General features: G+C 42.1%; 1 protein-coding gene across 1 annotated transcript in view; it reads right to left on the minus strand.

The window, feature by feature from the left end:
• Positions 1–954: 954 nt before the first annotated feature.
• Positions 955–27,157, minus strand: part of GRM3 (glutamate metabotropic receptor 3) — a 113,873-nt gene continuing 87,670 nt past the window's right edge. Inside the window, exons 4-6 of the mRNA XM_040596830.1 lie at positions 15,070–16,136; positions 7,082–7,256; positions 955–1,498 (exon numbers count right to left, since the gene is read on the minus strand). Of these exons, the coding sequence (XP_040452764.1) occupies positions 1,425–1,498; positions 7,082–7,256; positions 15,070–16,136 (1,316 nt within the window). The 3' untranslated portion in view covers positions 955–1,424. The remainder of the gene's footprint in view (positions 1,499–7,081; positions 7,257–15,069; positions 16,137–27,157) is intronic.

Genomic DNA, 27,157 nt, shown 5'->3' on the forward strand with positions numbered 1-27,157 from the left:
TGCAAGTGCAGGAGAACTGCGGCTACAGAGAACTTGTCCATCCGACAGTATGTATCTGTAGTGTCTGCCTTTCAAGCCTCAGTGGTGTTGCCTTTGAAGTCAATGAGAATTTTGCTATTGACCTCATCTGGAACGCGATCAACGGGAACAAGCCCTTAGGTAAATATGCCCAGACACATTAATCAAAGGTGTGTTTGTTTCCTTAATGACTTTTTGGACCTGGTAGAAGGGAGGATTTCAGATTGTTTCAATACAGTGAGACCAGCTTTAAGAGTGCAGTTATAAAAGCCAGACTTTGAAGGTATTTTGCAATTGTTTAACTCGCTGGTATGTGTGTGTCTTGAATAGTTTGGTTTGAATGCAAAGGTCACTCCAGAGAAGTGTGTAAATGTCTCCTGAATTTGTCTTTTTTGACTTTTTTTCCTCTCTGTTTCTGTGGTGCTCCAATTACTTTTCACAGCACTGTTGATGCAGAGAAACTGAACCAGCTGTTTTATCCCTCCAGCTGTTTTGGCTGGAGGGATAAAACAGTCTTAGCTAATTTTCTTACAGAAATTCTCTTTGTTTTTTATATGGTACCAATCTATTGTGTGCATGATAGTGTTAAACCATGCCAAAGGATTGAACCAGCAATCGAAGTTTTTTTTTCTTATACCTGAGATGCAGTTAGACATTTTCACTTTTGAAAATGTCCCTACATTTTAATAACAAAAAGAGCACTTGAAATGCTTTAATAACGTGCATTTTTTTAAGGAAAGGGAATTTATACTTGACCTTGACAAAGCGTTCATCATAAGCACATATAATGTGGTACAGATTTTGTAACACAGACAGACAGGTGTGTGTGTACACACACTAGTATGACAGACTTTTTATCTTTTTTACCTAAGCTGGTGTCTAGAGAAATGTAATGACCTTGAGGGAGGAAGAAACAAAAATGAAAACATGCTGAAAAACTTTTATCTTTTTATTATTGGTGCCTTTACATTAATACTGCTGTTTTGTGCTGAGAAAACCAATTGTCTGTTACATGTAAGGTAACCGTAATATACAACATAGAAATGCAGTCTAAGTTAATTACAACAAGGAGCTACAAAAAAATTTTGTAGGAAAGAAGTCACCTAACATTGCAACTGTGCTTGCAACAAATCACTCCCTTACTGCAGGACTATGCACATTGTGAACCATGGTTATTTACATGTCCCTTAAGACCATTAACAACAGAAGTGCTAAAATCAGTCTAAAAAGTTCCAGAACATCACTATATGCTGTACAATCCTCAAAAATAATTTATTACACTGTTTCTAAAAAAAGGTACTAGTTTTGTTTTGATTTCTTTTATTTTGTGGTGTTTTCCGGAGTGCACAACGTGCAAAATTTTGCCTAACAGTCTAAAAACTCAGGAACTGAACTGCAAGTCACAATCACAGAGATGAAGTGGTGGAGTCCAGAACTTCCCTTCCATTGCAGACGGTCGGTACATACATACTAGCAGATGCTGAAAGAGAAAGAGAGGGGAAAATAACTGATGTCAGGGTGGCAAGAAATTGCAACACACATAATTTATGTTGATCTGGGCCATCTCACCCAATTTAACCAAGATGCCCAATGAAAATTCACCTTTAACATGACGGTGTCAGCAGTGGAGCTGATGGAGGTACAGTTTGCACCTCTACAAGGCAATTTGTATCTGAGGCTGACGCATCCCCTGGAGGAACCTGATTTCTCTTTGCTGACCATTGAGAGCACTTAGGGCGACTAATATTCTCCAAGAAGCATCTCAATACAATACATGAATTTTTTTTTTTTTTTTTTTGATGATTCTGCACTGCTGGATCTCACTTTATAAGGCTTTGCACAGTGGTGCAAATTAATATAGCTAGAGTGCTGCTAAGATATACCTGTAGAATAAAAAGTGAACCTTCAGATTTTTCGTGTTTTATTGGCTAGAAATGCTAAGGTCTGATCCTTTGAGTTTTTACATAATTGGAATGAACATTCCTGAAATAAAATTGATGCATTTTTAAATCTGGGACAGAATCCACCTCTGCATATTAGGACTGTGTCTTGATATACTTTTTAATTTAAAAAAGTAACAACTCTAAGTACATGTTGGATGAGTGAAGAAATTTTTGAATAACTGAATTTGGAAACAAGGTTATTTCTCACCTAATCCCAGAATATTTTGTGTCCATAATACTTTTCATTTCTAGGAGCTCTGGATCAGGATTCAATATGCATCCAGAGGTGAGGGCCATATTCTGATACCTTTGTCTACATGGCCTAGTATTTTATATGCTAGGTTTTCATTGCTTCAGTGATACAAGATGACGATTGAATCTGAGTATCAGAATCTGTTTCTAAATGTATTTGTATTTTAACTGTAGAATATATTACCATTCTGCTAAAGCCTTGTGGATTTTAATTTAAAAGCAAGCTGGTTTGTCTGTCTTTGTTAAAATTATCCATTGGGCATCAGGAATGTGTTTGCAGATACTCTGTGACATCTCTGCTCATGGCATCATAAAGCTGTTTTTTGAAAGATACATTAGGTTAATGATAACAGTGACCCAGAGAAATGTGATGCCTTCATCAAAGAAAACACACGGCAAGCAATGACTTAGTAAATTCAATCATCCAGTGTAAAAAGCAATTTATGCAGCTGACAAGGGCATGCTCAATCTTCCAAAACTGGTGCTGGCTACAGTCTCAGCTGCAGACTGGTTCCTTAAAGACACTCAGCATCACTGTTAGAACAGATCTTTCTTTCTTCAAATCAGCTTCTATTTCTAATTCTTTCATTGAATGGATAAATGTTTCACAGAAAACAGAACTGTTTTAATGAAAGAGATTTAGAGGCACCTGTTGGACTAACCTGCTACTCAGAGGGCAGGTCATATTGCTGATAAAAGGAAAGCCAGGAATGAGCTCTGCTCTGAATTAGGCAGATGGAATTTAGTCTCTCGCAACCTGGGTATGTGTTGTGAGTCACATACACAAAAGCCATCATTGTAGGTAAAAGGTCACGGGGCATCATGCCTATGATTCTGTGAAGGTTAACTATCAGGTTTTGTATTCAGTTTTTAGCTGGGTGTAATATGCCAGCACATTGATCTGAATTTTTTATTATTGCTGTTATTTTTATTTTGACTTATTTTTGGCAAATAGAAAGATCAGTACTGCTTAAGAGACCTGATTCAAATCCCTGTTCTACTGCAGTATGACTACAGGAAAAAGCATTTTGTTTCTGTGAACATCAGTCACCCACACAGAACTTCTGTAGCTTCAGGGTTTTTTTGAAGTCCAACACAATGAAGAGCTCAAATGCTACAGTAACCAGGTCAGGATGATGTAAAAGCTGGGCAGAGAAATATGGTGGTAAGCAAGAAATGATTGGCCTTGCCTTTTGAGTTCCCAGGCTTCCTCCACAGCACGTACCTCTTTTGTAGTGCTGGCAGGCAGTTATTAACTCTGCTGGGTGGAGTAAGGTGTTCACACTGGGTATTCAGCTCTCTCTGAGACAGAACAAAAATCTTGCTTTTCCTTATACACCTCAGCAACGTCAGTTGCTAGCCCTGCACTGTTTCACATTTTGTCTTATAGCCCGGAGGGTTCCTGAAATATTGCTGGATCTCCCAGAGACACTTCACCTCCATTTTGCCTTATGTTGAGACCAAGGACAAACGTGTGACATGACCAAAAATCTTGATTTGGCTGCAGTTCGTGCTTTTGATCTCTTTCCTGTCTGTCCCTCATTTTGCTTAGATAATCCATAGTAAGAACTGGAGGTAAAATGCAAAAGCCCAGCACTGCCGTGCTGGAACAGGCAGATTCAAACTTGCTGTCTGTGTGCCACTTTTGGTACTCATGCTCACAGCTGGACAACTGTGAGTTAATCATATAAACCCCCCATATATCAGAGCTAGTTTAGAGCAAGGGCTGGGAAAAATTCTGAGAGAGGAAAATATACCAGTCTGGATATAAAAGTAGCTTCAGTTCCTCTTCTGAACCCTGTGGAGGGCACCTGGATAATCTCAAGTCTGTGTGCAGCTTTTCATGTGGACATTACTTGGATGAATGACATCTTCTGGGTGTTAAAGCTCAGCCTGAATCATGCATGTGCTTAAATCAGTGCGGAGCTTTCTGGGAAGTTTTATGAGTGTTGAATTCCTGCCTTCTGGGATTACCTCTTCCAAGCCCATAAAACACACCACAGGAGAACTGGGGAACATCCCAGCAGGGGAAACACTTGCAGGGGAAGCAGAACCTATGCAGCTCTCTGCCAAACAAGGATTTTCAGGTTCAAATAAATGGGTACGGATGGACGTTTCAAAACATGTCATATACCTAGATACAATATAACCTGCCTCTCTTCAGCTTAAATCTGTATTTTTCTGTAGTCCAGATCTCAGCTGTCAAAATGATCAAAGCTTGGTGCCTCTATAACAAGTTTCCTTGCTTAGCAGTCAAGTATTGACTTCTACTTGTTTTCTGTGGAGCATGTAGCAAAGAAGAGGAGCTGTATTCATGTGACTGCAGGAGGTGCTTGTCTTAGCTCTCATGACTACTACCACACTGCAGCTCTTATAGTTGACCATTGACTCAGGCTCCGCTACTCAGTTTAGGGATGCAATTGCAATACACATTTAGAGCTAACACGTAACATTACTCAAAAACATCATGAGTGTCACTTACCTTTTCTCATAGAGTTTCACCAGTTTTCACTTTTCAAGGAATTGTGTTAAAACCTGTGGGTCACTTGCTGTTCATGACCCGCTATGCTCATGGCATTAATGACTGATGGAGTGAAGAAGTGGTGGCAGCCCTGAGGTGCAACGGAGGGACAGAATCCATGGAAATAGGAAACACACTGCCCATTAAAGCAACCTGGATACTCCTGTCCTCTAAAGCTCTGATAATAAACAAGAACTGACTTTTTGTATGTTGCTGTTACTAGAATGCCCAGGAGCTGATTTTGATCAGTTTCTGACTGATGAAAACACCATCAAGACCAAAGTAAAAACCAGCTGACAGTCCCATGACTGATAAGAGAAATATTTTAAATGTGGGTTAGAATCAATTTGGATTACAACCTCTTTAGAGGTTTGTAAATGATCAGAGAGTTAAGGAGGAAAAAAAAAAAAAAAAGAAGAAAAATTGTTTAAAATAATTTGCTAATAATTGGAAGGGAGTAAGGTAAAAATTTCCTTCTTAAAAATATTGGTGTCGTGATAGTGAATTCTCAGTGTTATTTTCCGAAATAATTGTTCTAGACAGAAACTACAGGGCTTTTTCCATTGTATGTCATGGGCCTTTTAGTCCTACTTCCAGGTCCATGTCTTGCCATGGTCTGAAAGACCAATGAAGATGAGCAGCCCTTATTCACCTAGGTGTAAGCAGTAAAAGTAAGTAACTGCAGCCACCTTTCTAAATAATGAAGTAGCCACAGATTGTAAGTCAGGATTTTTATGCTTTCCTTTGTGTATTAAAACTATTCATAAACCTGAACAGGTAAGCTTTTAATGTAAAGATGTGCACTGAGGATATCTTTCAGTTGCATGCATGCTTGTGCACACACATGTATTATCCAACCATTACAACAAAAATATCAAACTGCAAAATGCAATTGTATACAAAAGTGTCCAAGAAACAAAATGGTTTCTGACTAGACTAAGCTTATTCTGTAGTATGAAAGAATTCAAAAACTCGGGAAGATGACTTAAAAAAAATTAATAAGGGATGAAAATAGTCTCATGGGACTTATCATTTCATCAAGGGACCAAACTTCTAAAGGTTATTGGCAAACCATTGGTCTTTTGGGAGTGCTCAGCACTTTGGACACCTAGGGGTATCCTATCTCTCTTGGTTTAAGTTTTCCAACACAGAAAGGAGATTTTGGTTTCTTGTGTCAGGGCTGGATATGGTCCTGACTGATAAGATGGGGGACATGTAGAGCCGTATGGCTTCTCTTTTGTTAAAGGACCATGGGCACCCACACACAGTATGGTTTGTGGTGGGAGAGCCTGAAATGGCTGGGGTCCCTTTAGCTCCTAATTCCTGCCAATGTGTTACACAGCAAGGTCCCAAGTTCTTTCCATGTTCTGTCTGAAAACTGAAGTGTCGAAGGTTTCTAGCCAATTTTGAAATCTAAGTGATACTCAAAAACCTGAGGCTAGGTTAGTGTGAACTGCCTGGCAAGCCTTGCTCTGTGTCTCCCCTTTCCTCTGTTTCTTATTTTGTGCCTCTTTATAGTTGTAGTGTGCTTTTTCAATTAGCTTTCCAGGTTAGGCATCACTGTCCACAGAGCTCTGAGAACAGGATGCTGTGTGCTCCCATTCTTGAACAGTTAAGCTTGACAAGGGAAAAAAAAAAAACAGCAAACACACAGGTGACCTTTTTTTTTAAAATAAAAAAAAATCTCTGAGCAAGTCACTCAGAAGAGGAGCGACAGCTTTAGAACAAAATCACAGAAGTGAATTTGCTTGGGATGAAGAGACTGAAGATGAAGGAAAGGAGAGAGGCAGAGCAGATGAGCTGTCCTTGCGACAGAGCACTGATTGCTTCTCCCAGCTGTGGCACTTACAAAAGGTACTGCTCGCACTCCACATACAGATACAGTTTATGGCATCCTCTGGATGCATTTACTGCAGACTTGGAGCTGTTCCTTATAATGCAGATGATAAGAGCCATTGAGAGCGTGCTGCATTGTGGCCCTGGTCCTGTCAGTGTGTCATTTTGAAAGGAGTACTTCAGGGCAATCTGTTCCTGCCTCCGCTGTGGGAGTGAGTGAGAGACAGGCTCTACTTGCTTTGTGCAGCAGACTGGAGTCAGAGCCCACCAAAAGCTTTCTGCTGACTTCAGTAAGCTTCAGAGCGGGCTCTGAGATGATTCCCATGGGAGGGGGATGAGTATTTCCCTCCAGACACAAATGAAGTGATATTTGCATGGGGTACATAGCTCAGCCTATAGAGGTCTTTCTGTTGCTGGTAAAAAACCCCACCTTGTCTCAACCCAAACTCACTGCACCCCCCCCCCCCCCCCCGCCCCGTCCATATAGAAAGGTGGCAGTTCTGTTACTTACACTGAGAGTAAGTGGTCCCAGTCCCACTGACACTGAACCTGTTGAGATGGAGTCTGTGAGTGACCACGTTCTTCTGGGGCTGGAAGAGGATGATGTGCACCTTGGGTGCGAACAAACAGCCCAGCACAACAAAGCCGCTCAGGCTCACAGAGATGCACATGGTGGTGGTTTGCACCTAGGAGAGAGTGGGTGCAAAGTGCTGTGTTTCAGTATGGAAAGCTCTGAGATGCAGAATATTAGAAGCATTATCATACAACAGCAGGAACCACAGTCCTGGGGGGTTGTACTGGTAGAGGCTGACTTGAACATCTGTTGCATCCTTATCTTCCGCAGTTCTAGGATTATATGAGTGAGGTGCATGGTGCTGATGGTGCCCTCTGTCTCTGCATATCAGGGGCAGATTGAGTGTTTTCTCTCTCATTTTAGCACAGAAAGGATAGTTCTGTTCTCTTTCTCTTATCTCTCATGCCCTTGATTTCTAAATTGATCAGGAATTCCTCTGTAATGCCTGTCATGCAATATCTGAGCAAAGCTGGCTACAGTGAAAACCAGCCTGCACACCTTTTAGTTTAGTGGGGTTTACATTAGATGCCTCATGCAAAGCATCCATTTGAAAAACAATTTAGTCTCCAGCCTCAATCCTAATCAGAGAACTTGAAAAATCCCTTGCAGGAATACAGGTGCAATTTAGAGTAAACATAAGAGCTGGTGACATTTGTCAGACCAGGCCTGAAAGGTGTCCTGACTTTGAGACTTAAGTTTTTGGACTCAGAAATGAATTTTTTGTAAGGCCACTGGATTTTAGAGCAGTTGTCTTGGGGCACTTGTTACTGTAACTTTGCTGGCACTATCTAGCTTTCTTCCTTTTTGTTCAGTGCTATAAATAGGTGCCAGTTTACTGCCTCATTTTCAGTCTATATTCTTTTCTTCCAAGCAGATTCCTTAATTAAGATGTTGAATTAAACCGCTTTAACGTCTACTGCTTAATTTGAATGATTATGCATCCATGGCTCGTTTTTCCTTAGTTACACTCCTGCAGTCCTTGGAGATTAGCCTTCTTCCATGGGAATGGCTCTCATATCTCCTTGTCAGAAATAATTGGTGCAAAATGAAAAATAGAGTATTGAATGGACTTTGTTGCTTTATATATATACTGAGCACCAAGTGCTTTGTCAGCAGTGAGTATAATTAATTTGATGATATAATAATCACTCTTTATCCAAGGTAGACATGGCAAGCACCATGAAAAAGTGCTCAACTTTCACAGGGTGAGTGAACACTGAAGACCCTACAGGGGCAGCATGAGAAAGGGACACCTCCATGTTTCCAGCTCCACTTTTTCCTTCACCTCTCTGCATATCATCCACAGGGCTCTGCAGTCAGTTTGGGGTCGGTATTGAACAGGGTAAACAGGACAGGGTCTTTTCTTATAAAACAAGAATAAATGAGGGTAAGTAGTTTTGTGGTAAGTTCTCTTGGCTAACAAAGTCCTCCTCCCCACCCTGCTCTGCGAGGGCTTGTGCCTCCTAGAGCAGCTCAGCAGTGTTAATATAGTTATACACTCAATCAATGAAATTATTTAGGTTAAAAATAGCCCCATCCCAATGGGGTTCCTTTTCACACAGGTCACTTCAGTGGTTTGCTATGTAACCCAGCCTCATCTACACGACACCCATGTGCTGGCAGAAGGGATCCAATCCTGGCAGACCAGGCATGAACAACCGGCAGCAAAGGCAAGATCCTTGAGCCAGAATTACCCTCAAAGAATTTTTTTTCCTTCATGCTGCATTACTGCTGTATTTCTTAAGCTTTTGTCTAAGATGACTAGGTTGAAAATTCCCTGAAATGTGCTAGATATTGGGGCTGCTGTCAATTTATGCGATGTGTGCTTATTTAATCATATCAGGCTTTGTTGTATTTTTGGTTCTGAAATCAGTGTGGATCTCTGCATGAAAATCAATGTTATCAGATAAATGCATCTTTTCCAGGAGCTCTCCTTTACATTTTTGACAGTGCAGCCACAGAGTCAGCCACCAAACATTTGCAAAAGTTTGCAGAGCAGTTTCTGGCCTCTACTTTGGGATCTTCTAGACCTTCTGGGAGCAATTTCTGGGATTACTGGAAGACTTTGGGGAACACTTAAAGGAATGTCAGGGTGCTTTGCTGCTGGGAGAGGACTGACACAGGAGGCTGTGACTTCTAGCACCCCCCATCAGCTTCTAAGGAGCTCTGTCGGTGTCCTTGAGCAGCTTGGAGCTTTTGACTGTGATGACTCTTGGTTAGGTAAGGCTGGGCACCCTTGTTGCAGGTGCTGGGAAGAACTTTCTGTAGGTGCTGGGCAGCTAACAGGTTTGGCTGAAATATGCACAGAAGAGGACTAGAAATTTTGCTGAAGGCTGCATTTGAGTGCAGAGCATGGGCAGTGCCGGAGGGCATGGTCCCCAGTGCCTGCAGGGGCAACTATCCCTGGCATATCAGGATTGACCCAGACTGAGTCCCGAGGGAAGGTGCAGATCTGCAGCTTTGGGGTTGCAGGGATGCCCCTGAGGCCTCTCATGGGGCTTGGGTAGTCGTTCTCCTTTTCTGCAGGAGATGTAGAGGATTTCTGTTCCCATGTTAAGGGGCTATGGGAGGAGGCCAGCAGACTTTGCAGCATCAGACATGGTGAGAAAAAGGTGGACTGGACCTTCTCTGACCTTCTGCAGGTACAAGAGCCTGGTCCGTACTAGAGAAGAACTAGGCAGCCCATGTTTGTTGAGTTAGGAAATGGAGAGTCCCGTGATGAAGGAGGCTGGAAGTCTGTGACTTGTGGAAGCAGGCAGATGTGTCCTGCTCTGCTTACAGATCTGCAGTTACAGCATAGGTTAGCACCCCAACAGCAGGGTGAGGAGAGGGAGTTACGCTCTGTGTGACAGAGCAGTGAAGGGAGCTCTGCCTGGCTTGAGCCCGCTGATATATTATGGAGCAGGATTAGTGGACAGACCAAAGTGGACAACATTGTGGTGGGTGTCTGCTATAAGTCACATCATTAGAAAGAAATAGAAGAGACATTTTTCAAACAACTGGAAGAAGTGTCATGTTTGCAGGCCCTGGACTTCTTGGGGTAGTTCCACCACCCTGATAGCCACTGGACGGACAACACAGCAGGGCAGAGGCAATGCAGGAGGTTTTTAGAGCACCCTAAGGTCAACTTCCTAAAGAAGGTGATTGAGGAACTGATGATCACATGATCTTACAAACAAACAAGAACTTGTCAGGAATGTGATGAGTGGGGAAAGCTTTGGCTGCCGCAACCAGCAAATGGTGGAATTCAGGGGCCCAAGAGGAGGAAGCAAGGCAAAAAGTAGGATCACCATCCTGCAGAACAGATTTACCTGTTCAGGCATCTTCTTGGAAGAATACCATGGGATACAGCCTGGGAGAGAAGAGGAGTTCAGGAGTCCTGGCTGTTTTTCAAGAATCAACTCATCCAGTCTGGCTGGAGGCCTGTAGCTCGCTGTGTTCCCCAGGGTCAGTGCTGGGTCCGGTGCTGTTCAACTTATCAGCACTGACCTGGATGAAGGGACAGAGGCAACCTCACCAATTTTGTGGCTGATACCAAACTGGGAGGAGTGGCTGATTCACCAGAGGCTGCTCTGCCATTCAGCCAGACCTGGACAGGTGGGAGAGCTGGGCAGAGAGGAACCTCATGACAGTCAACCGAGGCAATTGTAGGGTCCTGCACCTGGGGAGGGACAGCCCCATGCACCAGCATAAGCTGGGGCTGACCTGCTGGGGGGCAGCTCTGTCTAGAAGGACCTGAGAGTGCTGGTGGGCAGCAAGCTGCCCGTGGGCCAGCAGTGTGCCCGTGGGGCCACGGGGCCAGTGGGAGCCTGGGGGGCATGAGGAGGAGTGGGGCCAGGTGGAGGAAGGGGATCCTCCTGCTCTGCTCTGGTGAGGCCACATCTGGAGTGCTGTGACCAGTGCTGGGCTGCCCAGTTCCAGAGAGACAGGGAACTGCTGGAGATGGTCCAGCAGAGGCTGTGGAGGTGTTGAGGGGACTGGAACATCTCCCTGGTGGGGAGAGACTGAGAGAGCTGGGGCTGTTCAGCCTGGAGAATAGAAGACCAAGGGGGGATCTTACCAATGCATACAAACATCTTCAGGGAGAGTGCCAAGAGGATGGGGCCAGTCTATTTCAGTGGTGCCCAGTGACAGGACAAGGAGCAATGGGCACAAGCTGCAACATAAGAAGTTCCTTCTGAATATGAGGAAGAACTTTACTTAGAGGGTGGTAAAGCACTGGGACAGGCTGCCCAGAGATGCTGTAGTCTCCTTCCCTGGAGATGTTGAAAACCCGCCTGGATGTGACTGTACAACTTGCTCTGGAAGAATCTGCTTTAGCAGGGAGTTGGACTAGATGATGTCCACAGGTCCCTTCCAACCCTGACCAATCTGTGATTCTGTATGAATGGCCCATCCCAATGGGCAGGAAATCAAGTAAACCTCTCTACACCATTTTTTGTTGTCCCTTCTTTCCTATCTGAGATTTGTGGGTGTGAGGAAATAAGCTTGCATGGATAATCAATGACTGCCAACAGGGGAAATCATGCTTAATGAACTTGACAGACTTCTACAGTGAAATGACTGGCTTGGTGGATGATGAGCAAGTAGTTAATATTTGTTATTTTGTCTTTAGTAAGTCTTTTAACACTGTCTCCTGTAACATCCTCATTGGCAAGCTGATGAAGTACAGGCTAGGTAAGTGAACAGTGAGGTGGACTGAAAACTGGCTGAACTGCTGGGTTTAAACAATTGAGATCAGTGGCACAACGTCCAACCAGAGGCCAGTCACTAGTTTACCCAGGGGTTGATATTAGGACCAATGCAGCTTAACACCTTCATTAATCACCTGGATGCTGGGACAGGGTGAACCCTGAATAAATTTGAAGATGATACAGAATTGGGAGGAGTAGTCAGTACACTAGATGGCTGTGCTGCCATCCAGAGGTACCTTGACAAACTGGAGAAACGGGATGACAAGAAATTCATGTAGTACAGCAAAGGGAAAAGCAGAGTCCTGCACCTTGGGAGAAACGGCCCCAGGCACCAGTACATGCTGGGGGCCACCCAGCTGGAAAGCAGCTTGGCAGAGAAGATCCTGAAGGTCTTGGTGGGACAAATACACCATGAGCCAGCAATGTGCCCTTACAGCAATCAAAGTCAACAGCCTCCTGGACTGCATTATGCAGAGTGTTGCCAGCAGGTAGAGGGATGTGATCCTTCCCCTCTACTCAGCCCTGGTGTGACTCATCTGGGGTGCTTTGCCCAGCTCTGGGCTCCCCAGTACAAGATGACATGAACATACTGGAGGAAATGCAGCAAAGGGCCATGGAGATGATTAAGAGACTGGAACAGCTGTTGTATGAAGAGAGGCTGAGAGAGCTGAGACTGTTCAGAGTGGAGAAGAGAAGGCTCAGGAGGATCAGTATGTATAAGTACCTTGTGGGGGGAGAAAATAAAAGGGAGCCAAACTCTTCCTAGTGATGCGCAGTGATGGGACAAGAGGCCATGGGCACAACCCAAAATACAGGAAATTCTGCTTAAACATAAGAAAACTATGAAGATGGTCAAAAATTGGCACAGGTTGCACAGACAGTTTGTGGAACCTCCACGCCTGGAACTCCATTCAAACTCTGGCTGGATACAGCCCTGCTGTAAGTGACCCTGCTTTGGGCAGGGGAGAGGTCCCTTCCAACCTTGTGGTTATGTGAAGATGTGTTGTGTGTGGCAAAATCCCACAGCTGATATCACGACTGAATCACTAAATGCTCTGCTGTAAACAGTTTCCTCAGAATACCTTTTGCTGTTGAAACCTATCTGATTCAGGGTGAGAGAGTGGTCGTGTCAATATAAGCAAGCCTAGTCTGAGAGAAAAAAAGCATTTGTGTACTGGAGATACACCTAAACCATAAACCCTTCATGGAGCAGAGAAGGCCTTAACTAAATAGCAAGATTATTTGGTTGGTGAATCTGTAAGATGTACAGTAATATGCCATCCCAGCATCTAACATGCTGGCCGACACCTGTCATATAGGGTTCATACAGGGACATTTCTGCTTCAGTATTTGTAGGGGTGTATACTATGTTGAACTACTGCTTTTTCTTTGTTCTGTAACTACTATAGTGAAGTCAACACCAAACCTCTGGATAAATTTCCAGTTCTTCCCTTTTTTTCAGAAGGGTGAGTCCTGAGCGATGTTTGTGCTTAATGATGAAATCTCAAGCCAGTCAACATACATTTTTTTCATTGCTACTATGAAGTTTCTAAAGTTGGGTTTTTTTTGGTGGTGCCACTGGTATTGGTCTACATTAGGATGGCACAGGTTGGTTCAGAGTCAAAATGCAACACTGCACAGAAATAAAATATGGGCTTTTCAAAGGAACCCCAGAAGTGTAGACATCTAGAAGGGGTTTTCAAAAAGCTTCTGACATGTCATGAAAGTATCAAAAAAGGTGTTGAAAGCATTTTCTGTCAGTTTTGTAGGACTTGAGTTGGCTTATTTGGAATCTTGAATTTAAATTAAATGCCTACAGGTATTCTGGGAAATCTCACTCAGGAGATAAGGCTGAAAAATGCTGCTTGAACAATTAAGTCATGCTCCTTTTGACCATTAGTGTCTGTGCTGCCCACTCATGTGTCTATCTGCATTGATATTACACTCCTTCTGTGTCTATCTTCCTGATTACTTTGGGTATCCGGAGATGTTCCCCTGTGCCTTCCTTAAATTTTTCCTTCATTAGCTTCCGTCCATTACTCGCTATTCTAACTTCTCCTGAGACTGAATAGTCCCCTTCTCTCCTTTTGTTGCCTTGACACTATTTATAGTCTGTGATCACATCTCCCTGGGTTTACTCTTGTCTAGACTAAATATATTTAGCTCCTTTACTGTCACTTGGTGTGTCTTACCATGTCGTTTGTTATCTATCCTTGTTTTCTTGAGGTTTTCAGTACCTTTCCTAAACTAAGAAAAATAGAACTAAACACACCGTTCTGGAGTGTTCACACCGAAAGTATGTTAAGTGACATTATTAGCACCACAGTTTTACACGCTATTTCATATATGTACTACTGGTAATAATATCACCCTAAGCTTATCTACCTTTCTTCTGGGCAGAAAGTTGAATCAATTCGCTGCAAACTGCTGTAACAGTCAACTCTAGCAGTCACTTCTCACATCATAATAACTGAGATTTCCAGTGGAGCAGATCTGAATCTTTTTCTGAGATAATTTTCTTCCATCCAAAAATACGATTTTATTGAACTTGAAGCTTCGCAACACTATGTGACACTTTAAACAATTTAATGTTTGTTTTAAGTTTGTTTGTGAAAGCTGACCAATATTACCTGCCCAGTGAGGAAAAAAAAAAAAAAAAGTCCTATATCCAAGTAACTTTTTTTGGTTTGGATTGGGTTTGTGGTTTGGTTTTTTTTTTTTGGGGGGGGGGGGGGGGGGTTTCTTTTTTAATAGCTGTTTCATAGGAAATTTTGAAATTCTTTCCTTATCTTTTTTATTTGGGAGAAAATACCATGTTTGAATGGCATATTCTTTTGCAGGAGACTAGTTACTTCAGTTTTTAATGTAAGGCCAACCTCCACCAAATAACTCATTATTACTCATTCTAGCTCATGCTTTATGAGGTTTTTCTGTTACAACTGACTTCACATACCAATGTACCAGTATGGATACTTAATCCATATCTTTATCGCAATCAGACTGACAGTACTGATGCCTTCCACCTCTAACTGTATATGCTCAGTTTGAAATGAGACCATCTTCTTTAGAAATAAGCTAAAATTTGGTGACTTGCTTAGGTGGTCATTGAAACAGGGCTTATTTGCAAGGGATCCAGGGGACAAAAGAAGTGAAAGAAGCTTTTACTGAATGTCAACACAGTCCTCTAAAGTGATTCATGTGATTTATGGAAACAGATATCCAAAGACTTACTCTGTAGTCACTGGATGTCACATAAAATATGGGGAGAAAGGCCAGCCAAATGATGCACGTTGTGTACATCGTGAAACCGATAAACTTGGCTTCGTTGAAGTTCTCTGGACATTTCCTTGTTTTGAAGGCATATACAGTGCATAAGACTACGAGGATTACATCATATGTTAAGGAGATTAACATACTGGAATCTTTGACATTGCATTTCAATATGACAGTCTCTCTCTTCTCAGGAAGAGTGTACCGCCTGGTGCCAGGGGCCTCCAAGATAAGCCACACGGACACCACCACAATCTGTACCAAAATGAGACTCAGGCAGATGAAGACCTGAGAGCTGGGGCTGATGAACTTAGGCCTTTGGGCACCATTCTTTACGCCATCAAATATTCTGGCTATGCAGTTCGTTTTTGTCAGAAGGGCAGAGTAGCATACAGCAAAGGAACTTCCTAGCCCCAAACGACGAAGGGTGCAGATAGCTGGAGAAGGCTTAGCTATGAAGAAGAAAGTCATGCTGTAAGACAGGAAGACCCCAAAGAGTAATATGTAGCAGAGTTCACGGCCAGAGGCTTTAACCAGAGGGGTATTGTTGTGCTTGATGAACACTCCAATGACCATAAAAGTACAAATAAAACCCAGGCATGCAATGGTAACGGGACCTATTGCCCAAGCATCTTCCCACTTGATGTAGTCTTCTGGTAGGTCATAACAGCCAGTCAAGTCAGCTGTGGGCCATTTTCCAGGCCCGCAGTCTGCACAAGTGAATTCATCAGCCAGGTACTCATAAGTTTCACAGGGAATACAAATCCAACAGCAGACATCTCCTGGTTGCATATTCTTCATCTCGTTAGGAGCACAGGGGTCACTGCACTGGGAGACAGGGACAGAGCTCCTGGACCAGTGGATAGAGTCAGCCTCAAGTGACAAGGTTTCTGCCCAATGACCAACCTTCACATAGGAGTATCTGCCTCCAGTGTACTGGAAATTGAATACGTTGTATCGTCCTATCCCATCTCCATAGGCATCAAATTTGACCATACTGTCTGCAGCATTGGGAGGATTGAATGGAGCTGTGAGGGGAAAAAAAAAGAAAAGAAAAGAAAAAGATAATATTATTATCAAAGCTACAGATGACTTCTTTCATCCCTTTGGCAAGCACAGACATCTGACAACTTAGAGAATCAAATTCAAGTGCCAACAGGTAAGTTGAGAGGTCTGTGTCTGTGTCATTTTTTAACTTGGAAGAAAAGAATAACTCAGATATAGAACTTTCTTTTGTTTTACTGTGTGAGGTATTTTTGTAAATGTTAGATTACCAATGTCCTTACTTCCCTCCCCTCCCCCCCCCCACCCCCCCCCCCCCCCCCCCCCCCCGGCCCCGATACAAAATAATTCTTCAGTTATTTCTCATATTATGCACAAATGCTACCTTTCACATTTTCTCTTGAAAGAAGGAGGTCTGCTTCTAATTGAGACTCAGAATTATTTGGTAAAGTTTGGCTGTCATGATTTAAGGAAATTCAAATGGTCAGTTAATAAACATCAGTTTTGAGGCCAACAGTCTGGAATGCAGTGGAATAGAAGATTCTCATGGTTTAACCCCAGCCAGCAACTAAGTACCATGCAGCTGCTTGCTGGTTCCCCACCACTTCGGTGAGGTAAGTAGGAGAACTGGAAAAAATGTAAAACCTGTGGGTTCAGATAAGAACAATTTAATAACTGAAAAAAAGTAAAATATACTACTACCACTACTACTACTACTAATAATAATAATTATAATGAAAAGGGAGATAAGAAAGAGAGAGAGGAATAAAGCTCAAGAAAACCAAGAACCAAGCGATGCACAATACAGTTGCTCACCGCCCGTTGACCGATGCCCAGCCAGACCTCGAGCAATGAGCGGTGGCTCCAGGCTGACTCCCCCCAGTTTATATACTGGGCATGGCATTCTATGGTATGGAATAGCCCTTTGGCTGGTTCGGGTCTGCTGTCCTGGCTCTGCTCCCTCCCTGGCTTCTGCCCCTGCTCCCTGGCACAGCCTGGGAAACTGAAAAGTCTGTGGTTTATGGTAAGCACTTCTTAGCAACAACTAAACCATCAGTGTGGTATCAACATTATTCTCACAGCAAATCCAGACCACAGCACTGTACCAGCTTCTAGGAAGACAGTTAACTCTACCCCAGCCAAAACCAGGACAACGATTCATTTTGAAGATGATGGATAAGTAACTATGTTGTCCTCAACAGTTTATTCCTATGTCTTTTTCACTTGTCCCTGTGTTTTGCTTCAGTTTTACCAGTTTCTGATATTTCTGAGGTTCCCAGCATGTGCTGCTTTGGTCCTATATCTTGTTTGGGGAACAGATGAAAAAACCCACAGACTCGATCTGTGACCTTCTGTGAAATCAATATTGTAACACTTCCAACTGGTAAGCTCTGGAGAGCTCGTTTTTTTCCTCCAGCTGCGGGAATGAAGAAATATTAAAAATGTGGGAGGAAATTGCATTTACCGTGTATGTGATTTATTGGTCGTTTGCTGTAGCATCAAGAGTGGACAGCTTTATAGGCAGGAAGAAAAAGGGTTTTTTTTTTCTGCCATTGATGAGCAATAAAGGTGATTTCATTCCCCAGTGTCTTTGGTTACAGAAGTGGTCCTACTGTCATTGCTGGAATAAATCTCTTTCCCTCCATCTGTGCCCATGCTATACCTGAGCATGGGACAGTATCATATAAGGATGAAGTATCTGTTTCTGTTTCAACCTCCAGATACTTTGGATTTCTTGCAGTAGATTTATTTAGCTTCTATAAAACACTGAGGACAAATTCTTTCACCTTTATTCCTGCAGAGCTTTACTTTATTTTGCAGTGCTCTCACTAAGGTCAGTGAAAGGGACAGTGTTTTTTGTCACAGAATCCACAATCAGAGGGTTGATGCATAACCTTTACTGCCCCAGGTGCTGGAAGTAGAGTGCATTTCTTTCCCAACATTCTTTCTATCTTATAGCAAGATTGGGAGATAATTTACGCCTGCCTATAGGCTCCTCTGGGTTTGAGCCAAGACTCTGCCCGTTCTTAACCCTGTCCTCTCTTGCATTTTACCACCTCACCTGTGTCAACCACAGTGGCGGACAGCCTTGGTTTTCAGGATTACAGCCTAGGTCTGGATAACCCAGGAATGTGAAAGAAGATTGCTTTCTCTTTTTCTTCACTGTTAGCATATAGTTGTACTGCTGGATAGCCCAATGAGACCTCTGAGTGCACAAAAATCAAGGGCGGCATAATATAGCCCCAAATGGCCAGTCCTTCTGAAAGTAACATGCTCTGAATTAAACAAGTGGCTAAATTAAAAATATAGGTCAGCAACAAGGATATTAAACAGCTTCCCTTCTCTCCCTCCTCCTCATGCACAGGCACGCAAGCTCTCATCCAGGAGCAGCTTTAAAATGAAATCATAATGCAGCACTTAACAGCTCTTCAATAATGTGTTGTCATTGCCAGTGTCTTATTTCATTATTCATAACACTTATATGGATTGTAGAAGCTGTTAACACAGCAGCCCAATTTTAAGAGCCTATTTATTCACCCCAGTGTTATACAGGCCAGCTCCTGAGGTCTGCTGAGTGCCTGTGACTTCTGCTGGCACCACTGGAGCCACAGGTAAGCAAGGCAAACCAGAAACTGGTTGCATGGCTTATCTTCTGTCCAGGGCATAACTTCAAATGCATGAGTATCCCAGTGCAAGTCATGTCAGGGTCAGAAATATCAGCACTCCTCAGAAGGGTTCCCCCTGTGTAACATATTCAACAGCTTCTTAGTTCTAATAGAATATTTATCACTGAAATAGAGCAAAGTATTTCCCTTGCACTTTGTAGGCAGATCCAGAAGGCAAAGCAGGTAATCTCATGTCTGGTTAGCTTGAAGCTCGTGTGTTTGTTGCCTTCCATGGGGCTACTGATATGAAGAAAAGGTTTTTGTAGGACAATATGTTTTACATCAACCACAGCTTGTAGCTTGAAACATTAATTTTTAATGGCTGCTGATAGAGGAAAATAAATCACACTCTTTCAGATGGAATTTAACCAAACAGTGATGTATTAAATTATAGTATGGTGAGCCAGAGCCTACAAATGAGCCCACTGGGCGGTAGCAATTAGTATAGCCACTGATCACATATAAAATCACTAAAGCATTTTAACTGCTATTTGTCAACGTATTCTAGTCCTGTAGAACCACTTCCAAAAAGACATGTTTTCAGAAAATATGATGTAATTAAAATCATAAATAAGAAAGCAAGACTTTATCTTTTAAAGTAAAAAGAACATTTTTTGCATATTTGTAAATGATTTTCCCAGAGATGATGTCAGGCCATGTCATAACTCACTCTGAGAATTCTTTTGCAGTTACATTTCAGTTTTGAGAGTAAACCTACATTCTTTATAACAGACACTTATTTCTGGCAAGTCTTTTTCAGAGTTGTAGCTAATCTGCTCTGGATTTGCCTCCTGGGAGATGAGAAACAAGTCTCTCTGGGTCTACCCATGCTGTTAGTTAGGGGGACACCTGAATGACAGTACAAACTTTGTCTCCTTTGAGCAGCGTCTTTGAACCTTCTTCTCCCTTTGCACTTCATGAAATGAATTTTCCTTATGCAAAGTGGTTATTCAAGTGAAATTCTATAAAAGAAGCTATCAAGGAAAAGGAAGGATAATTAAAAGTGACTTAAAGATAAACCAGTGACGCTTTGTGCTCCGGCTTACAGCAGTTCGGCAATGAAGGTGCAACAGCAGTTACATGAGAAGAGGAGAAACACCCGGTATAGAGAGTGCAGGAGACAGAAGCCTGTGGAGCCAGAGTGCAGGCAGTCCACCTCTGTCAGCTCACTGGAGAAATCCTACTGAAGGATAGGATACCGCTGTGTAAGTGCAGGACAAACTACTTCAGCTTCAGATAAGAGATGAATGACTGTGTAGATTTATGACTGCTTTAGTAGCAGATATGGATACAAACATAAAATAACATCATAGCTTTTATATAGTGAATTATGTCACTTTGTTTCCGTCTTCCTACAGTGGGACCATCTTTTCCAACAATCACATGGATTGCAAGTATGTTCTTATGTGCTATTAGAAGCAGGTGAGTTGCTTTCATTTGGAAATATTTATTATTTCTTGTGCCAGTGAGGTACAGCTCTTGACGGAGGGAATTAATTCAGAAAGAAAGTTCCAAAGGGAGGATTTATTTTCTTATTGGGCAAACCCGCTATTTTCAGAGGTGGTATGGGAAATCTTTTTTGAAATGATTCCGATTCCGCACATTGGTTCAGCTGGGTGAAAAATACTCCAGGATTTTTTAACTAGGGATGAGTAAATGAGGAAAACAAAGCAGTTTTAATCCTAATTAGGCACTGGGAAACTTTTAAGAGACAGCACAGCCTAGGAAAAGATATGCGTCATCTTAACTGGCTTGGAACCCGACGAGTCTTGTTTGCCAGCAATGTCTTTGGGCCAGGAAAGATATTTTGCATACAGCGTCTTGCATGTTTTTGGTACAGAGCTGAGTCTATAGATGTTGCCTTATAGAAAATATCATCACTAACGCTTCCTGGTAGGAATGATGACAGGTATGCCTACATCTGAGAACATCTTTCACATCCAATAATATGTGCATTTGTTCTTTGCTTGCAGAGTGTATTCTTTCAAAACAAGGTACAGATCAGAGGCACAGCTCACTAGCTAGGAGGCAATTCATTAATAACAAGGTTCGATGAAAGCTCTGCAGTTTTTCAGCTCAGCAGTTGGCAAAGCTGTGGGATTTCATCTGGTTCGGAAAGAAATGTAAAAAGGACTATTGTGTGCACCAAAGGCACCTTCTTCAACAGCTTGTTGGCCCCAAAGACTTTCAGCCAATAGACTATAAGGAGATCATGATTAAACAGAAATGCAAAGGCAAAGAGGGAACAGGCTGGAGTTTCTGAGAAGTTCAGTAAAGCCTCCTTAGTCTCACTAGATGGTGCTGCAAAAACTCTGAACTTCTGATCTAAGGCTGAAAAACAAGACATTTGTTTATGTAATGGAAAAATATAGTTTTTTTTTAAATGCCCCCCTACTCCTTCCTGTTACATATCCTGGGCAATGCCTTTTTAAAGCACTGTTAGGAAGAGCCTTGATAATAATGTAACAGGATATGGTGTGTTTGTCCAACGGGCTCATCTGCGTGTGTGATGCCTTATCTTGAAAAGTATCAAAAGGACCCTGAGAATGCATATCTTCTAATTTTCTTCTATTTTTATCTAGGTATGGTTTGTGGAGGTCAAAGCGACTTATTTCTGCTTGTCTGAACGTTCAGACCGAGTAATGGAGACCTGTTGTCTCCACCCTGTTGGCACCCACTCCTGTTTCTGTCTCAGACACAGCTGGTGTCTACACCTGACTGGCAGAAGGGATGTTGAAATTTGGCAGTTTAAAAGTTAGTACAGGGAAAGCTCAGAGTGAAGTGTCACTAGATTGTGTACCTCTCCACAATTAATAATTAAGGAATGGACTTAAAATATCAATTTTTTACAGAAACACATAGTCCTTTTTAACCTCTGCACCATCGTTTCTGGATGTGTTTTGGTCATATGCAATATTGCCTCTTCTCATTCAGGAAATGAAAGAGAATGAGTAGTCTTCTATAAATGTTTTCCTACTGTGACTACAGATTTTCCATTCAGCTCTATGGATTCTCTCTTAGGTTAGAAACGTGCTTGCTACAGGGACTTTTAACACGTCATAGACCCCCACAGCGTTTGCAGTAGTCGGAGACAGAAATGTTTCCCCAGGCTTAGCTGCAAGGTTCCCTCATGTGGGTGATAAGCATATGAGTTATCCTGAGATTCCCTCCTGCAAAGGAGAACAGGTATTTCTAGGGCTCACCTTAGAGTAGGTAGCTAGAGCAGCTCAGCTGAACTGCACCTGGCTTTTTTCTGCTGACCATAACGAGAGCGACTAGGTAAAATACATCTACAATATCTGTACATGAAGTTAGGTGAGATGAGTATCACCGGTACTTGGAACAGACAGGCTCACAGCTGGAGTGCCGAGTGTGCAAGCTCTTGTACAAGCTCCTGCAAAGGTACCTGTGAAGGGCTGCCTCCGGCAAGCTGTCTGCACAGGTGCTGCGAGTGCTACGGAGGCTATCAGAGAGAACAGCCCAGGATAAAAGTGATGTGAATGCTGGAAAAATAAACGAAGAAGGGTCCAAAAGATGGGAAGAATTCATTCAGCTTGTCATTATCTTCAGCCTGGCTGAACACAGAACTCCCTAGCTGACTTTCTTGTGAAACGCTTGCCTCAAGCAAAATGTTTTACATTTTCAGGAGTGTGCTGTTCTCTTGCCTGTGTGGCCCTTGGGCACATATGTGGCCTTCAGGACTGGGGGATAATGAACTAGATGCTAAATTACAAACCTTCATGGAGGAAATTATGAAGTCTCTCTTATTTTTTTAAGGAAATTTAAGGAATTAAAAAGGGAATTTCTGATTTCTTAAAGGATTTGGATGCAGAGATTACATAAAAGTTTTGTAGTCATATTTCTCTTTAAAAATAAAAACATATCCTCTGAAATTAAGAAAATGTCTTGAAGTTTTTGGTTAAGGTTGCATCAGTCCAACTTCAAAATAAATCAAACATTCATGGAAAAGCATCTAAGGTATTTTTCTTTTTTTTAATGTCTGCTACGTTGATAATTGATATGAATGGTTTTTAAGATTCTAACATAGCAATGCCTTTCAATTGATATTATTCTTTTAATTTAAGATTATCCACTTTAGAAAATGGTTGGCACAAGAGGCAGAATGCATGCAAGGTAATTTATACTAGCAATCAGCTTGCAATTACTAAGGAAATTAAACCATGACTTTAAACTGCCTTACTCCTCCCTTAGGCCAGCTAGTTATTTTGTTAACAGAAGCAAAGGGAAGCCATTCCCATTATGAAGAATTATGGCCACCATTAGGGTGACAACACAAAAGCTCAGGAGCTGAAACTGTAAGTTCTGGGCTGGCCTTTGGTACCCCTTGAAATGTTTTTGGTCTGAGTTAAAAGGGAGTTGGCTGGTGAATTATGTGTCAGTTGCTGAACATTAACATTGCTTTCAGAGCCTGAGATTTTGGTTGGGACTTTCTGCCAGTCCCATGGTTATGAGTTCCCTGTGTCCAATTTGGACTTTTGGGTGAGGGACATTCTCATCTAACCTCAGTGCTGGGAACTGGTGTCATGCTCTACCCTGCTCTCTTCTCAGCACATCTGGGACACAGCTGAAAGAGGTTGCAGCAGTGTTTTAAGTTTGCTAAAATTTACTTGTGGGCTAAGTGAGGGACTTGGATATGTGACAGGGGTGTGAGACTTTCTCTTTTTGGAGGCACCATTCTATGAATGCTAATTCCATGCCCAGATTACATATAGTAGCTGATGGCTAAGGAAGTGTTGAATACCTAATAATATTTCTTTGTCCTTCTTTGTCAGACTGAAGGAAATATGAATTGATTCAGTTACTAAGATACTGAAGGAAGGTAGTTAAAACACTTTTTCCTCTGTGGGGACTTGAGGATTAGAGAAGTGTTTCCAGACAGTGCTCTGAATAATTTAGTTAGGTAGCTTGCCCTTAGAGATCAGAACCAAATGAACTATGAAATAGACCCTCTGGCTATTATTTCCTAGTTGACTTGATACGAAGACACTCCCAAAACAGGTGGGCTGACATAGATTTAATTACTTACAATGCAATACTATTATTTAGTAGTAATAATACTCTTGCTGTGATGGTCTAAGATTCAAGAAATTTCAAGCCTATAAGAAAGGCAGTATTTTTGATTAGAATATAGATGGAAGAAATGCACAAGCTTTCAGGCACAAGGTCACTCCATTAGGTTATCAGAAAAACTGCTCAACAAATTTGACCTTCAATTATTTTGAAGGAACAGCTCTGCACGGACTTCAGTACATCAAGTTTTTATTTCCTTCTGGAAACACAATTTCAGTTTGCAAGCAGCCTCATTACTATCCATTTGCAAAGTAATTGCTGAGAGTTTTCTGTTCCCTTCTTTAAAAGTATATGGTTTAGAAACACAAGGTCTGGTCAAGATGCAAGACAAGATACAGCAAAGAGGTGTTAGGTCAAAAGCTTCTGTCTTTTTTCCAGATATATGGGCAGTTTAATAAAGGTATTGCCTCTTCCTACAAACCTTACAACTCTATGCTATTATTTTTGTTAAGAAGCTACTGAAAACTCTCAACAATCATCCTACAAATTGCTAATAATGAGGTAATTTGAAAAATGAAATTGCATTTCCAGTAGGAAAACAAAACCATAAGTAGTGAATTCTAAGGAGAGAATCTTTTTGAAATAACTGCAGCTCAATTTTATAGAACACTTTGTGGAAAAAAAAGAGCTGCAGGATGCTTCAGAGCATCGTAGCTTTGTAAAGAAACAATGCTATGGTGAAACACACAGAGGAACCTTTGTGCTCAGATGTACTTGGCTCATTGTACTCGGCACATCTGACATGATGTTGGTGGAAAACAAAGTAGACTTGGAGTTCAGCTGGAAAGGTAAATGTTTCACACATGGTGTAAGATTCTGGACTGTATCAGTTTACTCTGTGAATATAATATGTGCATGAAAAAAGGAGCATATTAGAATGTCTATGTTGAGAGTGTAGTTTTCTCACAGAGCTCCTATAGTCAGTGGAGAGAAGGAGACACCTCCAAAGGTGGGCTCTGACTAAATGGAATTGCCATCAGGAAGGTGGGTTACTTCCTCCACCAACAGGTCTGCAGTTATTAGACTACAAAATGAGTTGTGGCAAAGTAGGCGTGAGAGCAAGCTGACTTGAATATTGGCCACAGATAGAAAAACCAATGCTTTCAGTAAGGCCCACCACACACATTAAATGTGACTCATCTTTCTTTGTAAAGGTTTGATTCTGGATTTTCTTTTTACTAAATTCCATATAATAATGTCATGGCTAGAAATGTCCATCTACTGCAATAGCAGGTTAAATCAGTATTCGGTAGAGTATATCTCATGTAGGACAAAATGCTGAGTCTGCCAATCGAGAGGTGAAAATGGGCTACTCGAAACAACGAATTCTAGTAGAAAGATAGGGAGATAAAGGATAAGAACTCCTGGCTTTTAAGGTTATTCATGCATATCACACCCCAGTGGCAAAGGTAGCACGTCACCTCTCCCAACATCATCAGTGCTCATTGGCGTGCATTATCCTAGAACATGCAAGCTGCATGTCCCATTAATACTTGCGAATTTTTCTGCTCTCAGGAAGAAAAGATAAAGCTGAGAGCACAGAATCGTTTTTGCTAGTGTTTTGCTTCACTGAATCAGTTTGGCAACAGCAATCACCAGACCTCAGGGGAAAATGTAAAAAGAAAATGTTGATTTATTTCCCTGTTTAATGGTGGAAGCAGAGACACATTGGTAGGCTTAGACTGATTAAGTGTTTCAGAGATCTAGAAAGGACATTAACTAACAGTACTGCCTGAAACCTTCATCTGACTTGAGACACTTTCTTCTCTAAAGAGACTTTGAAAATGGGCTTTTTATTCTTTCAGTTACTGGACCATTAACTAGCCATTGGCTACTTACTCAAATTGATGTGGAAATGTTCCCAATAGCAGCTTCATACAGTGTCTTATTTCCCACTGTCTGGTGGGGATCTGTCCTGGGACAGCAGGCCGATCTCTGCTACCAAGCTGCCATCAAGATCTTGGAGCAGTGATCAGCTGCCCCATCCATCAGGGCCATAGATCAACATAATGGAAAAATCCTACTTTTGGAGAAACTATAGGTAAAATTTATTTATGAGAGCACACAGTGTATAGTTATTTGTGGCAAATGAAGGGACCAAAGAGTAGAACCTTCTACTGTTGCAGGCAACTATGTAATTGCTGCTTAGACTAGAAGAGTCCAGCAACCCCACCCCATACACTTCTGCATATGGTCAAGCATTTTCTAGTGTTTTGTAGCAGATTGATGACCTACTGTAAAAGATAAAGAACCGCTGTGAAAGCGTTCCCACTGGAAGAGAGCGGGCAAGTTCTGTAGCAGACATTCAGGCTCCAGAGCTACTCGCACATGGTCAGCTGCTGATCACCACAGAAATTCAGCCTTGGCAAGAATGGGGATTGCTTTTAGGGCATAATCAATAGAAAGAAGAGCATGTACACAGCATGTGCAAAACATCCTGTGTATGGTGAAAAGCCAAAAGAAATAACAAGAAGCTGCAAGGACAGTTAGGGCCTCTGCAAGAAAGGGAGCAAAGGGAAAACTGAGAGAAGGATCACCCTGGGACTGTCCGCTGGTTGTGGGTGCCGCAGCTCAGCAGTGCTGCTACCTAAACACCAGTTTCTGTAGAAAAAACCTCTGCTTTTTGATTTGCTGATCACTTTTTTGAAATGCAAACTCAGCAGTCATACATCAAGCATTACCTTTTACTGTAGAATTTTGTTAAGGAAATTAAAATTTTAAAAAACAGTGAGTGCTCTTGTGAGAGTGTGTAAGTGTGCGTAAATGTGCCTGTGTGTGTTTTCTGATCCCAGCTTCCCACATGGCAGTGTGGCTGATACCGTTAGGAGTCGCAGCCCACCCTGCGAGTCCACACGCTCTCAGCTGCAGAGTTGCACAGGATTTCTGTGGCACACACGCGCTGTGTGAGAACTTTGTTCAAGGCTCTGCTTTACCCAGCTTTCTCACACTAAGTAGTTTCCCTATTTCCACTGAGCATGGTGCAACTCTTTCCGTGGCTAAAACTGCAGCATTTTCTTAGCTGAGCCTCGTATTTCAGTCACGGAAGTGGTAAGTATTTCACATGTACAAAGGAATTGGTGCATTAGCTTATTCTGTTGCCCATCAAATTGTCTGGAATCTGTGTATAGCAGCAAATAGAAAAATGCCCTGCATGAAACCCATATTGACTTGAGGAGCAATTGCACATGCACATGTAGAAAGGGAATATCTCTCAGCCTTCAGAAGTACTCTTGAATTTTTTCCGTAGCAAAAGTGCTAGATATACATGTACCATGAGTTTAGAAGAGATG

Source organism: Falco naumanni, chromosome 5 (genome assembly GCF_017639655.2).
Source record: "Falco naumanni isolate bFalNau1 chromosome 5, bFalNau1.pat, whole genome shotgun sequence".
Classification (NCBI taxonomy): Eukaryota; Metazoa; Chordata; class Aves; order Falconiformes; family Falconidae; genus Falco; species Falco naumanni.